The sequence below is a fragment of the Hemicordylus capensis genome, chromosome 4, assembly GCF_027244095.1.
Source record: "Hemicordylus capensis ecotype Gifberg chromosome 4, rHemCap1.1.pri, whole genome shotgun sequence".
Taxonomy (NCBI): domain Eukaryota; kingdom Metazoa; phylum Chordata; class Lepidosauria; order Squamata; family Cordylidae; genus Hemicordylus; species Hemicordylus capensis.
Genome location: NC_069660.1, coordinates 73,219,766 through 73,235,647, shown reverse-complemented (window position 1 = coordinate 73,235,647; position 15,882 = coordinate 73,219,766). Strand labels below are relative to the sequence as shown.

The window sequence follows — 15,882 nt, the reverse complement described above, 5'->3', positions numbered from 1 at the left end:
TTCCTTGTTAGGAACATACAAAACTATTACTCCTCACCTGTAGTCAGAAAATGATATGATCTGTAAGTCTACTTCTTTGTTCTGATTTGGGTTTAGAGTGGTTCTGATAGTTACTATTAAATAGTAAGTTGCATTTCAACATGCATGTACTCCAAGATAATATTTTTTCATTGAACTGATATGGAGTGATTTCACTTCCTACTTTGCTCTTTAAGGACCATAGTTTAAAGGCCCCTTAAACCAGTGAACCAGTGTTCCCTCTAACAGGGATTCTCAGATATTGTTGACTACAACTCCCATAATCCCCAAGCAAGGGCTATTGCAGTTGGGAATGCTGGGAGCTGTAGTCAGCAACATCTGGGAATCTCTGCTAGAGGGAACACTGCTGTTTACAAGAACGCTCAGTTGTTCTTATTGAGCAAGCTTTGATTACTTTATTTCTGAACAACTGTTGCTGAAACTGAAAAAATGGACTTGGTCCCTGATGTTAATTTTGTGTTTTGTGTGTATTTCTTTGGACTTTGTTCTGCAGAGTCGATTGCATTTGAAGATGGTCAGCCAGTGGCGCTTGAAGATGGCACCATGGCTTTTATACATCATGCTCCTAAAGGTAGCTATTAGTTTTTGTATCTTCCTTTCATGGCTAGTATTAGGTAAAGGAATTCAGAGGAATCTAAGGAATGTGATCCTAGCGGTCTCTATGTATGCATTTTGCTATTTTTTTGGAACACTACAACTCTCTGATCTGGAACACGTATGTATAGATATTATATTTCCCCCCATCTCTTCTATGCTTACCTTACAAATCAGTGGAGCAAAACATTAATACAGGTTTAGCAATGCAAAAGGGTAGCTTTGAGGGAAACTCTCAAAAAATAGTTAGGTGAGGAGGCAGATGGTGTTTCCATACTACTCTGGATCACAGCCATAATTATTGACCTGTAACAAAGACACTGGCTTAAAGGGCTGTGCCCAAAGCGTGGTTTGAGCACTGTTAGGGTAATGAAAAAGGAGAGCAGGTGCTCGCCACTACCCCTTCCTGCTAGGGTGGCACTGGTCCCAAAAAGCCCTGTGTGCTGTCAGCATGCACATGGTTTTTGCACAGGCACCATGTGCGTGGTCAGGAACAGCATGCTGACCATGCAAATGGTGCCGGTGCATGTGCGGATGCCATGTGCATCCTGACGGCGTGTGGGGATTTAGGGGACCAGTGCCACCCTAGCAGGAAGCTGGAAGGGGCAGTAGAGAGCAGGTAAGCTCCTGTTCTCTTTTTTCTTAAAGTCCTCTTATTTTCATTTTCCTGACAGTGCTCGAACTGCTGTTCGGGCACATCTCTATGGGCTTACATACTGTGTAGGGAACTGTTGATCCAAATGACAAGCACATGCACTACGTGCAAGCCACTCCAAAGCCTGCCTGAGCTGTTTGAAGGCGAGGCTGCTCCATGGTTTCTAAGGAGTGCATCATTAGAGTTGCAATGCTGTTCTCATCATGGGAGCAGCATTGCAGCTGTGATGACATACTCGTTAGTAGCAGCCCCACCTTCACAAATAGCATGCGCAGCTTTCGCTTAGATTGGTAGTTCCCTGCACGGTATCTGAGCTACCGTCAGTACCCTACCTGATCCTATCCTATAACAATGTGGAATGTGCTAGAAATTACCACTCTCCCACTCTTCAAAAACAAACCTCAACAACTTCCTAATTATCCTTTAAGCAAATCAAAGGGTGGAGAGAATCATTGTATGGACATCTGTTAGCAAAAGAGTGGACTGTGTTTCATGCTGCAGTCTTTAGCCTTAAATTATAAAGTTGGGACTGATTGGCACACAAAGGTTGAATTTTGAACTACAGTTAAGATTCTGCCATTGATGCTCTTAACTCTTCATCTTTTACCAGCTCTAACTGATCAAGAGGTAGATAAGTAGCGGTTAGAGCTCACATGTGCTACTACAGTGTTTGTGGTCCCCTCCAGAGGGTTATGACCCCAACACCCTGGAAGCAATCCAGCTGGAAGATGGATCCACAGCATTCATACACCGTCCTGTCTCCATGCCAATCGGCAGCACTATCCTGGCAGTGCAAGCGGATGTGGGGCTGGAGGAATTGGCTGTAGAGCAGAAAGATGATGCCTTTGATCTTGATACCATTACTGCTCTCAAGGAATATGCCAGCAAGGTCAGGATATTCTGCTTCTTCTGACATGGCTTATGGTGAGGTGGGGGGCAGGGTTGCTGTCTGACTTAATCATTGTGTAAGAGTTTCAAAGGGAGAATGACAATTGTATAGATGCTCTGTGGGAGTGCCATAATAGATCATCAAAGCTGCTGTATCAGTAGTATATGGATGCTGTTGAATCTCACTAACAATCTAGCACCAGGACACAACTTTTTCCTTCATTCCTTCAGGTGATATGGACATGGTACTTCTAGCTCAAGCCCTAAAACATCTCTTAACTTTCCTTCATACTATTTGTGCTTAACATGGCAGTGATGTGTCAAAAGTTGTAAAGCAGTATGCTATTTAGATTTGGATTAATTGCTTTTGTGTCTGTGTCTTGCTTTGAATTTGAGGATGGATACACAACTTTTATCTGTCAAGTAACAGTTCAGAAAAGGGAGGTAGCAGGAGATGACTTCATCTTTTGGACTGTAGTGTAGTGGAACTACGTCCACCTATATTCTCCATGTATTTTCTATCAGGTACAATTTGTTTTATATTTGCTTTATATTGACATATACATGGTGGTAGTTCTGTGCACCATTAAACAGCTGCCATCTTGTACTAAGAGGTGGCTGAATTACACTGGTGGATACAGGTATAGTTTGTAACTTTTTAGAATTCCCAAGAGTATCACTCACTCTATTTATCTGACATGGTTTCCTACGTTGGTCTCCTTATGGGCTTGCAATTCAGGTTTCAGCATTTATTTACCATGCACGGGCATAGTGAAAATATCTACTGGCCTTTTTAGCAGTTAGCTTCCTGCTTCCTTACTTTCTTTCTTGCTTTCTCTCTTCCTCCTTTAACCAGTGTCACCCCTTCTGTTCTCCCAGGCACTCATAGCTGGTTGTCTTAGCAAGAACATTCTCAACATTTGGCAAAATGTACAACTTTTAATCTCTCAGTTCAGAATGGCATTACAAGTTATTAGTAACCAGCCATTCCAAAGAAATGATCATTAGATAAATGGTGATTAGGTTCCAATTGAGTATCCTCCTCTGTTATGGTCCCAAACCCAAAATATTTCCATGTGTTGCAGCATGGCAGTTCTGCTTGCTCAGTGTGGTAGTGGTGACTTTTAAACCCAACAGATGATGTGCCATCTTATCAAACACTGGATGCTGTTCTGTAGGGGTGTGCATGAGCACCAGTTCAGCACAGGGAGTGGGAGCTTTAAGAAAGAGGAGAGCAAGTCCTTACCTGCTCTCTGTCACCCCATACAGCTTTCTGCTGGGGCATGTGGTTCCAGCATGCACATGGTGTCAATGCATGCACAGGCACCATTTGTGTTGACAGCAACACCATGTTGACCACACAAATGGTGCCTGTGCATGCACAGACACCATGTGTGTGCTGGCACCACACAGGGGTACTTGGGCTGAGTGCCACCCCAGAAGGAAACTGCATGGGGCGTTATAGATCTGGTAAAGATCTGCTCTCCTCTTAAAGCTTCTGCTCCCCTCCCTGCAGTGAACTGGTGCTTGAACCACGGTTCATGTACACCCCTGGTTACTTGTAGACCTCATAATAGTAATACTTCAAACATTTATATGGCAGTTGCATACATTGGTATATATACTTAAATATACAAAACACTTTGCTTAAATTAGCAGTCCTTATAATAGCCCTCGAATGTAGGTCAACCATTACTGATGGTGGAGCCAGGGAGTTGGGAAGCTGAGATAAACATTGGCTTGCCTAAAGACCATTGATGCACTCATGGCAGAGTTCAGGTTGGAATGACAAACTTTCAGATGCATATCTTATGGCTGCAAACCCATAGCTCTTATAGTCATTACATGTCAGTAGTCCTTACGCATGAGATGCATCTTCACATTAAAGGTATAGACAAGATATTGTTTGTTTCTACTGTATGCTGAAGTACAGATTCTGTTAGTCAGGCAAAGTCCCAACTCCTCTGCTGCTGCATACAGCAAATGGTAACTTGCAAAATAATGATGATGATGATGATGATGTCAGGCTTGCTGCTTATCATCTGCATCAATACTTTGCTTAAGCTATTTGCTCATTCATGTGGATGGCTGAAAATATGAAGGGTCTGTCTTGCAGGTCTGTGAGGAAGAAGAGGGAATGGTGAGCACTTGCCATTTTGAGACCGATGATTCCTGTGATGTTCTTTCTCAGGTTTGTACCTTGTCATGATATGTGCCTAATTTGTTGACTTTGTGAGGAGTGACTTTTTTGTCATGAAACAGATATAGGATTCTGTCTCCCAAAAGAGGAGACACTGGAGTTTAAGTATCTAACCTTCCTTCACCAATGTTCTTTTGCCAGCTTTAGGAAGTTGCAGCAAGTGGAAGGAATCTGTAGAAACCTGCTGCAAGCTCTTCTCATGGGTGGAAAAGCACTTGTGGAAGGTTCTGACAGTCAGTTTCTAGAGATTCCTCCCACTCCCTGAAGCCCCTCACACCGCATCACATACTGTTCCTGAGGGGCTCCCGAGCCTCTGAAGTGGCTTTTCAGCGGGCTGCAGTGGAAAGAACCCTTGCATTCGTGCCACTGTGCAAGCATAAGGCTGGCTCCAACTCATTTCCGTTGTTTGTGTGTATTGAGATGTTGATAGCTGGTCTTATGCTTAGTGTCATTTTATCTTTTCAGTAGCCTGCTGAGGAAGGCAACTGTTAATCCTATTTTACAGATCAGTAACTTGAGTTAAAAAGTGGATCTACTACTGAGCAGATGTTTGAACACAGGTTTCAGCTAACCCTTTGATTCCTGGACTAAACTGACTCATCTGTCTGGGTTTTTCCCCTTTCCCCTTCTGCCACCCTGCCCCTGCCTCCCGTATGTAGATTTGCATTTCAGATTATCTCATATTTGCCACAGTTCCTGAAAATAAATTGACTGAGTTGCTTGTTATTAATATGAGAATGATGATTCAGCTTGTAGATATTATAAATTCTTCTCTGAGGATGGATGCCTCCTTGTCTTAAGGAGTCAGTTATTAGACTTTTAAAGTAGTCTATATGTTGGACCCCTCAGAGTTAGGCAATTATAGACCTGTCTCCAACTTCCTGTGGCTGGGCAAGGTAATTGAGAGAGTGGTGGCCTCACAGCTCCAGGCAGTCTTGGATAAAACAGATTATCTAAACTCATTTCAAACTGGCTTTCGGGCGAGCCATGGGATAAAGACTGCCTTGGTCAGTCTGACGGATGATCTTCAATTAGGAATTGCAAGGGAGTGTGGCTCTGTTGGTCCTTTTGGATTTATTGGTGGCGTTTGAGATCATTGACAATGGTATCCACCTTGACGGCTGAGAGTGGGAAACGGTGTTCTAAATTGGTCCTGCTCATACCTCTTGGGCAGATTTCAGGTGGTGTCACTTAGAGACTGCTGATCTTCAAAGCAAAAATTTTGATATGGTGCCCCCAGGCTCCATTCTGCCACCAATGCTGTTTAACATGTATATGAAGCCGCTTGGGGAAATCATCAGGAGATTTAGTGCAGGGTGTTATCAATATCCCACTGGCACCTAAATCAGTTTCTCCATATCAACACTATCAGGATCTGGCATATTCTCCTTAAGTCTTGCCTATGGGTAGTAATGGATTGGATGAGGGATAACAAACATAGGCTGAATCCAAATATAACAGAGGTGCTCATTGTAGGGAGCCATAATTCAGGAGATGGAGTAGATGTGCTTGTTCTATAAGGGTTACACTCCTTCAGAAGGAACAGGTACACAGTCTGAGAGTACATCTGGATCCAGATGTTAGTCTGATACTTTAGGTTGAGGTGATGGCCAGGAGTGCTTTTTATCAACTTTAGCTTAATACACAAACTGTGCCCTTTCTTGGAAGAAAGTGACCTTAAAACAGTGGTTGACATTCTGGCAACCTCCAGACTTGACTATTGCAATGTAATCTATGCTGGGCTGCATTGTACACAGTAGGGAAATTACAATTGGTTTGAAAGGCTACTGCCTGGTTGATCTCTGAGATGTCCTGAAGAAACCACATCACTCCTGTTTTGAAAGAACTACACTGGCTACCAATAGTTCCCCCAGCAAAATACAAAGTGCTGGTTTGTATTTATAAAACCAGCACCTATAAAACCCTTAATGGCCTGGGTCCAGGACATTTAAGCAAACTCATTCATTATGAACCCCACTGCCTATTAAGACAATCAGCGTGCCTACTAAGGAGCCAGCATGGTGTAGTGGTTAGAGTGCTGGACTAGGACTGGGGGGACCCGAGTTCAAATCCCCATTCAGCCATGATACTAGCTGGGTGACTCTGGGCCAATCACTTCTCTCTCAGCCTAGCCTACTTCACAGGGTTGTTGTGACGAGAAACCTAAGTATGTAGTACACTGCTCTGGGCTCCTTGGAGGAAGAGCAGGATATAAAATGTAAAAATAAATTTTAAAAAAAATCAAACAAGGTTTGTCTAAGAATACCACTGGGTCATCTGGTGGCGACTCAGAGGACAGCCCTCTCTATAGTCATCCCAGGGTTGTGGAACACAATTCCTGTTGAAATAAAGCTGCTCCATCCCTGATGACCTTTAGAAAGGTTTTGAAAACACACCTGCTCAGCCAGGCTTTTAGTTGAAAATTTATTTACTGATGGTTTTAAATTGAATTATGTGTTTTCAGATGTTTTTAAATCTTTGGTTGTTTTGTTTGATTGTAAGTTGCTTTGAGACTTTTGTTATGAGCAGTATACAAACAAACAAATAAAATAGGTGTGGCCCCCCCCACCCAATCCAGTGTTTGCTCTAACGGATTCCCAGACGTTGTTGACTGCAACTCCCAAGCAAAAGCCATTGCAGCTGGGGATTCTGTGAGTTGTAGTCAACAACATCTGGGAATCCCTGTTAGAGGGAACACTGGATTGCGGGGGGGAGGGGTGTCACACCTATTTTATTTATCTCTTTTCTGGGAATCCCTGTTAGAGGGAACACTGCCCCCATTCACTAAGACTGGCCTTCGGCAATTCATGGTAGGAATGTGCATGAACTGGGTTGAGCAACTGGCTGTTTGGCCGGTTCGAAGGTGGGGGGGGTTGCACTTTAAAGGCGGGGGAGGGTGCATTTACCCCTCCCTCCACTTTTCCCCTGCCAGCACTCCGTTTTTCAAGGCTCCTTTGGGGCGGCAGCATACCTCCCTGCTGCCCCATCCCCTTTGCCTGGAAGTACCAGGAGCCCATGCGCATGCCAGGCGCGTGCATGCACACCTCACTCTTGCGCCCACCCAATGTTCATGAATGTGTAAAGTGATCTACCAGCTTTACTTTGATAATCTTAACAACCATTACATTAGATTGGCCATTGTTGTTTTATACATGGAAAACTGGGCACAGCAACCATGAATTAGGGATGTGCACGGAACCGCTCCCGGTACTTCTGGGCAAAGAGGGGACGGGGTGGCAAGGAAGTATGCTGCCGTCCTGAAAGAGCCTTGAAAAATGGAGCACCAGTGGTGGGGACAGCAGAGGAAGGGGTAAGTGCAACCCTTCCCACCACTTCGAATCACCCCACCCGATTCCGTGCACATTCCTAATTCATGGTTGCTGTGCCCAGTTTTCCATGTATAAAATAATAGTGACCAATCTAATGTAATGGTCGTTAAGATTATCAAAGTTAAGCTCACTTTACATGAGAAAGATGTTCAAAATATATTCATAAATACCCTATTTATTTAAGATATTTATATCCTGTCTTTCCACCATTATAGACTCTCAAGGTGTCTTACAAATATTTACAAACATGCAGGACCTGACTCTAGTACTGCTTTGTGTTGTGTGTGTGTGTGTGTGTGTGTGCGCGCGCGCGCACGTGTGTGTGTGTGTGTGTGTATACTTTAATTGTGCTGAGAAATGGGATGGCCCATTGCAGGAATTCTTCAAGTTTAATTTCTTCAAAGCAGGGCTTCCAGGAAGAGGAAGTTCAGAGCAATGGGAAGGAACTACAGGTTGCTGAAAGAGCCTATCGTTGTGGGTACAAAGGATGCAGCCGCCTCTTTACTACATCCCATCATTTGAAGGTAAGTCATGATGCTTTTGAAACTTTCAGCCTGGTTTAGATTCTTAATACTGCCACCCAGAGAGCTCTGAGCTCTGCTATGGACCTAAGCAGAAACTATGAATACTCAGAAAAGAGATGACGCTATGCAGTTGTTTTGATAACATTGAGAGCGATCTCCTGCCTTCAGAGGAGGGGCAAAAATAAGGTGCTTATGCAGAGCTGTAGAGATTTTGGTGAAGAGGGCTTCTCTGGCAGTATATGTAAATGGTATTAAAAATGATAAACAAACTGGGAACATAGCAAGAAAATAAACATTTTTTTCATATCTTACTAGACCAGATGCTTTAGTATTTGGTACAATTTCTTCCACTGTGTTAAAAAAACAACAACACAGGACTGTCTTATCTTCTTGCAGTCATCAGAGTATATTGATTATGTATCTTGTGAAGACTCAGTAACTGGCTTTAATTAAAACATGCAGAAGATGAAATGAACTAGCTGAGCAGACTATTGCAAGAGCCACACAATGCAAATTGCAAAACAAAAGCTGAAGCAAGACCTGAGAGCTGAAAACCTCTCCCTTCCTTTACTCCCCACCATATGCATACAAACTATAATGTATCCCTAGTATTTCATGTCTTTACAATGGGTTTAAGTTGCTGTAAGCCACTTTGGAAGTCAATTTTGGCTGTCAGCTGCAGTATAGATATCAGTGCTGTAAGTTCATAACTCACCCCTGTGTTTTCCCCACACTGGTAATCTTCCATTTTGTCTTGGGAGACAAATCAGAACAATAGTAGTAATAATAGAAGTCGGGAGGCATCATGAGAACAAGAGGGAAAGAATGAGAGAAGAAAGTCCCACAGCCGGAGGGAGGAAGAGAGACTCCAAGGCACTTGAAGGGACCTGTTCAAGTTCGAGAAGAGCAGGGTGGAAGGAAAGCACTTTTTGCTTTGCCTGCAGCTCCGGCTGGTTTATTCAAAAATGGACTTGGGAAGAAGGTTGAGCTACTTGTTTCCCTCAGCCCCCAAGGACCAGCTATGCAGCACAAGCTGCTTTGAGTTTTTTAAAAAAGTGGAGGAAATCATAAATATGCAGCTCTAGCTGGTAACTTTATTGGCTGCCTGAGCCCCCAAATCCATCTGCTAGCTTGCTTTTCTCTTCGCCCTGCCGCAGGGGTTTATCCAAATAATTTCTTTGTAAAAATAATTTGGTATACCCCACATTCACTAAAATCTCCACCCCCAGAAAACAAAAAACTATGTGGACTCACAGGTTGTATGTGTGAAAATATGGTATGTTAAAGGTTGAAGCTTATAGTGGAGCTGCCTGTTTCAGAGAGCCCCATACTGCATTTTTCTCAGTAATGTCTGTTCCATGGATGCCTCTTGCGGCTGGGGTTGGGGAGCAGAGGGGAGGGGAGGGAGCCAGGGTAACTATAGACTGGGCTAATAGTAGGCAGGTTCAACCCTAAGTTAGAAAGAACCAGCCCATTTTCTCCATCTGTAAAGTTGTTTACTTGTCTCATCCAAAATCTCCCATCATTCACACCAGCACTTGGCAACTGGCTATTTAGTGCTAAATTCACCCCTTGTTTGGTTGTGAGTAAAGGAATCCTGCCCTTAGAGTGGTGAATTGTAGGTGTCGGTGAGGAAAGCAGCAGTGCCCCCGCCCTCGTCCCCATGCTGCTTCTTCTCCTCAGCAGCTCCATCCCTTCTTCTGTCAGCAATGCCTCCACTGACAAGCAGCAGAAATGTGAGAGCAACATGCAAGCAAGAGAGACAAACAGAGAGGAAGAGATGATATGTTTGGTGAGAGAATGGAGGGCTAGCAAGAATATGGGGCTGGCAAGGAGTGGGGGGGCAACGTCCCCTCTGCCCCAAATGTGGAGCCTCCATTGTTTGAATTATTTTTAATTGTTACAAAACACTACACATCTTCATAATTGTTTGGAATACAAAGCATCGTTATTAATCACAGGAAGTTTAAAAATAACACTTTTGTCATCTGAATGGTATCGGAGGGACTGGATCTGAGACAGTGAAGTAGTGGGAGAGTCTGGATGTTAACCACTGATTGCCTTGTCGCTAGATTCCAAAATGGAGCTGGCCCAGTCTGCTTAACTGAACTTCATTTTTGTTTCAGGTTCATGAACGGGTTCATACAGGTGATCGTCCATACAGTTGTGACTTCTCAGGATGTGGGAAAACCTTTGCTACAGGTAACACATATAGGTCATTTCTGTGATACTTGACTGCACTGATCTCTGCACAGTATTATGCTTTTCTCAGTGCTGGGAGGGCCATAGATGAGACACAGAACTCTCTCTCTTAAGAACTGTAGGAGGAAAGCACTGGGAAGGACTATGTTTCCCAGCACTCTCTGCACACCTTGCAGTTTGGTGGAGGGCCTCAAGGGGGCTCCATTTCCCTTAAAGAAGTGCCCTGCTAGCACTGGGCAAGGCGCACCACTGCATGGTGAGAATGGTTGTCTCCACATGGTGCCAGGGGTTTTGGCTGAAGCTTCTCGCAGGCCCAAAAAACAATTCGTTGGCGCATCACACTTGGGGTTGATGGAAGCCGCCACAGGCCCCTGGACCTTACAAAGAAGAACTCTGCTATACAACATCCAAAATAAACTATTCTGTGGCTCTAATGGAGCTTTGCAGTTCTTCAAAATGAATATCCACGTATAAGTTACTCAGTGTATTGAGAGGATGATGAAATGGATCTAAGTGCAAGCTTAAGTTGTGGTTCCATGTGGCCCAAGTGTTTCCCTCTCCCAAGCCTCTGGCTTACAGGCAAGCCTATGAAAATGTGTGTTCTGCTTCTTGGGTCACTGTGTTGCATGCACCAGATTGTGGTGCTAACCACAATGACCTTTTTCCTAACAGGATATAGCCTGAAGAGCCATGTGAGAACCCACACGGGTGAGAAGCCATACAAATGTCCAGAAGACTTATGCACCAAAGCCTTCAAGACTTCTGGAGACCTGCAGAAGCACATCCGGACACATACTGGTGTGCCCTTTTACTTTAATTTCATTCAGGGCTACCCAGCAACTGAGATTGTAATAGAAAAACAGCATGATCTAATATTCCAAAATGTGTACGCTTCCTCAATCTTTCTTATATGTATGTTTTTGTTTACAGTCTAGATTTTGCACTTGCATAATTTTGAGCACAATATTAGAGTTGTAGTTTGGGTTTGTTTTGGCACATATTAATATGCCAAAGGAGGAAAGGGAAGCTAGAAAACAGGAAACTAGGATCAATGTAGGATTTATGCTTGGCATTAAAGTCTTTATTATTATTAATGAAAGCCTTGCCCAAATCCTCTTCTTGTCAGCAAAAAACTACTTACATATTTTAAATCTCTTGCTCTATATCCAGAAGAGCTGGAAGCCCGATTTCTTTAAAAAATGAAAATATGTGGTATGTGTGCAGACACACAGAAATATTTGATGTCCTGAGGGATAGGTGGCTGCCTGTTCATATGGACTCAATTTATGGTTAAATATTTATTTTATTATTTATTTATTTGATTTATATACCACCCTTCCCAAAGTGGCTCAGGGTGGTTTACACTAAAACCAGAAATACATAACAATTAAAAGCAGATTAAAGTTACAATTAAAAGTAAATATCATTAAATTGTTTTTGAAATTGTTTTTTAATTGTTTAGGTTTTTAATCTGTGTTTGATTTTGAATTGTTTTAAATTGTTTAAAGTTTTTGTGTATGTTTTTAGCTTGTTTTTATGTTGTTAGCCACCCAGAGATGGAAGTTTGGGGCAATGTACAACCTTAAGTGGCGCAGCGGGGAAATGCTTGACTAACAAGCAGAAGGTTGCCGCTTCGAATCCCCACTGGTACTATATCAGGCAGCAGCGATATTGGAAGATGCTGAAAGGCATCATCTCATACTGCGTGGGAGGAGGCAATGGTAAACCCCTTCTGTATTCTACCAAAGAAAACTACAGGGCTCTGTGGGTGCCAGGAGTTGAAACTGACTCGATGGCACACTTTACTTTACTTTACTTTACAAATCTGATAGATAGACAGACAGACAGACGAAATAAATTAAAAGGTAAAGTGTGCCATCGAGTAGGTGTTGACTCTTGGCGACCACAGGGCCCTGTGGTTGTCTTTGATAGAATACAGGAGGGATTTACCATTGCCATCTAACCGTGCAGTATGAGATGATGCCTTTCAGCATCTTCCTATATCACTGCTGCCCGATATAGTTGTTTCCCATAGTCTGGGAAACATACCAGCCAGGATTCAAACCAGCAACCTTGGGCTTGGTAGTCAAGCTATTTCCCCGCTGCACAATTAAAAGCCAGGCTAAAAAGATGGGTTTTTAAGGCTCTCCTGAAGGCCTCCAGGGAAGATCAGCATCTTGTCTCCATGGGGAGTATGTTCCTCAACCTAGGGGCGACAACAGACAACAAATAAAATTTTTGTCTTCTGCACAAAGATCATGGATAGCTTCAGACTTGTGGTATTTCTTGGTGCATACATTCCAATGTTGCTGACTTCATGAGAGAATTACTCTATTTTGTCTTAATCAAAATGGTGAAACTTGGGTTCATGAGGCAAATTGTTCTCTCCTCTGCAGGTCCCCTGCAACTATAGTTCATATTAATTTAGTTTTGATGTTGATTGTGTTAGTGCATTGGGGAGATTTCTGAGAAATGGGCAGAACCTGGCTGAAGATTTTTCTTTCAGTAGATAAGAGCAACTTGGAAAGTTGGGTGGAAGCAGCATGGGGAATGAGGATGCTTTCCACACTTACATACTACTAGTTGCTTCCTCCATTCAGATAATCCTGCACAGGCCCCAACCAAGGTAGAACTGAGGGCAGAGGCGTGTGCCAATGCCTGTTAAAAAATAAAATAAAAATTAAAGTCTCTCCGAATACAGTCCATTGGTATGTTTTTAAAATGTAGTGCTGATGGACAAATGTTTTCCACCTTTGTCTTTAATCTTTGAAGACTGTAGCCATTATAGATCCTTTTCGTATCTAGAGCAGGGCTGCATAACTTTGGTCCTCTGGCTGTTTTTTTAACTACGGTTCCCATCATTCTCAGCCCCAGTGGCTAATGGTCAGGGATTGTGGGAGTTGTAATCCAGCATTTGCAGAAGGGCTGAAGTTGTGCAACCCTGATTTAGAGTAAGGCACTGATCAATTTGTAGGCGAGGCCTTCTAAGCTGCTATGTTAATACTAGGTTCACTTGTACAGTATTATGTCTGACCTAGTGTAATTAAGTAGGCAGCTGGTTTCTGTCTCGATTAGTGTGCGTGTCCTGTGCAGTCTACCTGTGTGGCACTTGCATAGTTAACAAGATATGGTTTATCTGAAAGACAGGGTGACAGATGTCTTGTATTTTCAGTGTTGTCACTGGTGAACTAAGAATGGTTTTTGTCTGTTACTTCTGGTGAAGGTGAGCGTCCCTTCAAATGCCCTTTCGAAGGCTGTGGCCGCTCTTTCACCACCTCCAATATACGCAAGGTTCACATCCGGACGCACACTGGTGAGCGACCATATATGTGCCCTGAGCGCAACTGTGGAAGAGGGTTCACTAGTGCTACCAACTACAAGAACCATATGAGAATCCATACAGGTAAACTTGGGCATGTTTGTCTTTAATAATAGTATTTGGTTGCATCATACAGTTCGTTGATTGCACTTAGCTGATCAACATTTTGGACAGGTCCAGTGTCAATTCTTGATTCTTGGAATCAATATGGAAATGAATTATACTGAACTTGCTAACAGCCTCTATCTAAAGGCACAGAAATGCAACACTGCATTAAACTAGTAATGTAAGGCTTTTGGAGTGGAATTGGAGAATTTTCTCCCTAACTTCTAGAAGCCCTTTTCATCTGTGCATCTTGTTTTGTCCCAGGGGAGAAGCCATATGCGTGCATGGTACCAGGCTGTGGAAAACGCTTCACAGAATATTCTAGTCTCTACAAACATCATGTGGTTCACACACATTGTAAGCCATACACCTGCAGCACCTGTGGCAAAACCTACCGCCAAACCTCTACATTGGCTATGCACAAGCGCACCACACATGGAGAGCTGGAGGCCACAGAGGAGAGTGAGCAGGCCCTTTATGAGCAGCAAATGGAAGGTGAGCGGGGAACTAGAGCTTTGTGAGAAGGCCTGTAACTTAAGCCTGCAGCTTCTCATCACTTCCCAACTTGTTGCTACGCCAGACTTTGTACTTTTTATTCTGCATTTTTGTGCTCTTTTGTATCTTAACTTCAGCGATGGTGAAAGCAAGGCCATTTGATTATCCCCACTCAGTAGATTATTTCTGTTGAATCTCCTTTCCTTGTTCTCCCAGCTGCCATCTTTGATAAGAATATGCCTCCACTGAAACACCAATGCATTGCTTCAGTGAAAATGGAAGAGGAGGAGGAGAGCATAACTACACCAGTGACTCTTATATCTCAGGATGGAACAGAACAGGTATGAAGAACAGGAGGGTCTTCAGAAGTAGAGATGCAGTCCACAGTGAAGTATATACAGGTGGACCTCGGCACACACAGTCCAGACCAGGGATTCTCAACGTTGGGTCCCCAGATGTAATTGGACTTCAACTCCCATAATCCCCAGCCAAAGACCACTGGGCCTGGGGATTATGGGAGTTGAAGTTCAATTACATCTGGGGACCCAACGTTGAGAATCCCTGGTCCAGACAACTGTGTTTTCACTTATCTGTGGTCAGGCAACTGAAACCTGACCTCGGCATACATGGGTAAATAAAGGGTTAAGAACTGCATATCCGCAGTTCCTAGATGATCGGAAATTACCCCCAAGGTCATTTCTGGCCACCATTTTGAAGAAAGGAGCCATTTTGTTGCTCATTTCTGTGTGTAAATAAATAATAATTCCCTGTAATTTTTTATGGAAAAATCAGCAAAAAATTTCATTTGGGGGGCATTGCTGGCAGCTGGGGACCTGCCAAGCATGGTATGGCACAATATTTTCCTGGTTTCTGCTGTTTTTAGTCCTTTTAAGTATTTTTTTTTTTTTGCCCTACAGGAACCTGCCCCCCCATTGCCATAAACTTATAATTTTATGCATTCTGCATACTAAATTTAAAAATATATAAACAAATGGATGCCATTATCCATGGTTTTGTTACCCACAGAAATTGGCGGGAATGGAACCTCCACAGATAACGGGGTCCATCTGTTTATAAATTTTAAAACTAGGGTGCAGAATGCAAAAATTATATTTAGGCCATAAATTGAGTCCATATGAACAGGCCTATGCCTGAACCTATGCCTCAGGACATCCCAGTGCACTGCATTAATTTGCAGTATACCTTTTGGCTTCATTCTACATTAAACTGAATGTCTTATTATTGAAGCAATCGAGATTTCAGTCTTATGGTGGAATTTGTGATAAGGGATTGTGCTTGCCACACTGATGCAGAGTCAAATTCAAGTCAGAACCCATGACTGTCTACTTCCACCCCTACTTTGGGCCTGTCATGCATGTACATATATTGCTATTCATGTGATGACTCCCAGCTGAATGTATGAACCTCCTCTGGAAATCACATGATTTCATTACATTTGAAATCATGTGAGGTGGTGTGAAAGCTCCCTCTATAGTATCATCTCATTCACATGTACAATAAATAGCAATAGC

At 43.1% G+C, this 15,882-nt stretch overlaps 1 protein-coding gene across 8 annotated transcripts in view; it reads left to right on the top strand.

Moving 5' to 3' along the window:
- ZNF76 (zinc finger protein 76) overlaps window positions 1-15,882 on the top strand; it is a 34,295-nt gene that overhangs the window by 7,174 nt on the left and 11,239 nt on the right. For 6 of the 8 annotated variants that reach the window (XM_053248496.1, XM_053248497.1, XM_053248498.1 and 3 more), the window contains exons 5-13: window positions 533-610; window positions 1,975-2,177; window positions 4,293-4,367; window positions 8,110-8,229; window positions 10,356-10,431; window positions 11,104-11,229; window positions 13,655-13,834; window positions 14,120-14,350; window positions 14,567-14,691. In XM_053248496.1, coding sequence (XP_053104471.1) covers window positions 533-610; window positions 1,975-2,177; window positions 4,293-4,367; window positions 8,110-8,229; window positions 10,356-10,431; window positions 11,104-11,229; window positions 13,655-13,834; window positions 14,120-14,350; window positions 14,567-14,691 — 1,214 coding nt within the window. Of the gene's footprint in view, window positions 1-532; window positions 611-1,898; window positions 2,178-4,292; window positions 4,368-8,109; window positions 8,230-10,355; window positions 10,432-11,103; window positions 11,230-13,654; window positions 13,835-14,119; window positions 14,351-14,566; window positions 14,692-15,882 lie in introns of all 8 variants that reach the window. The other 2 variants (XM_053248499.1, XM_053248500.1) reach the window with 2 other exon arrangements.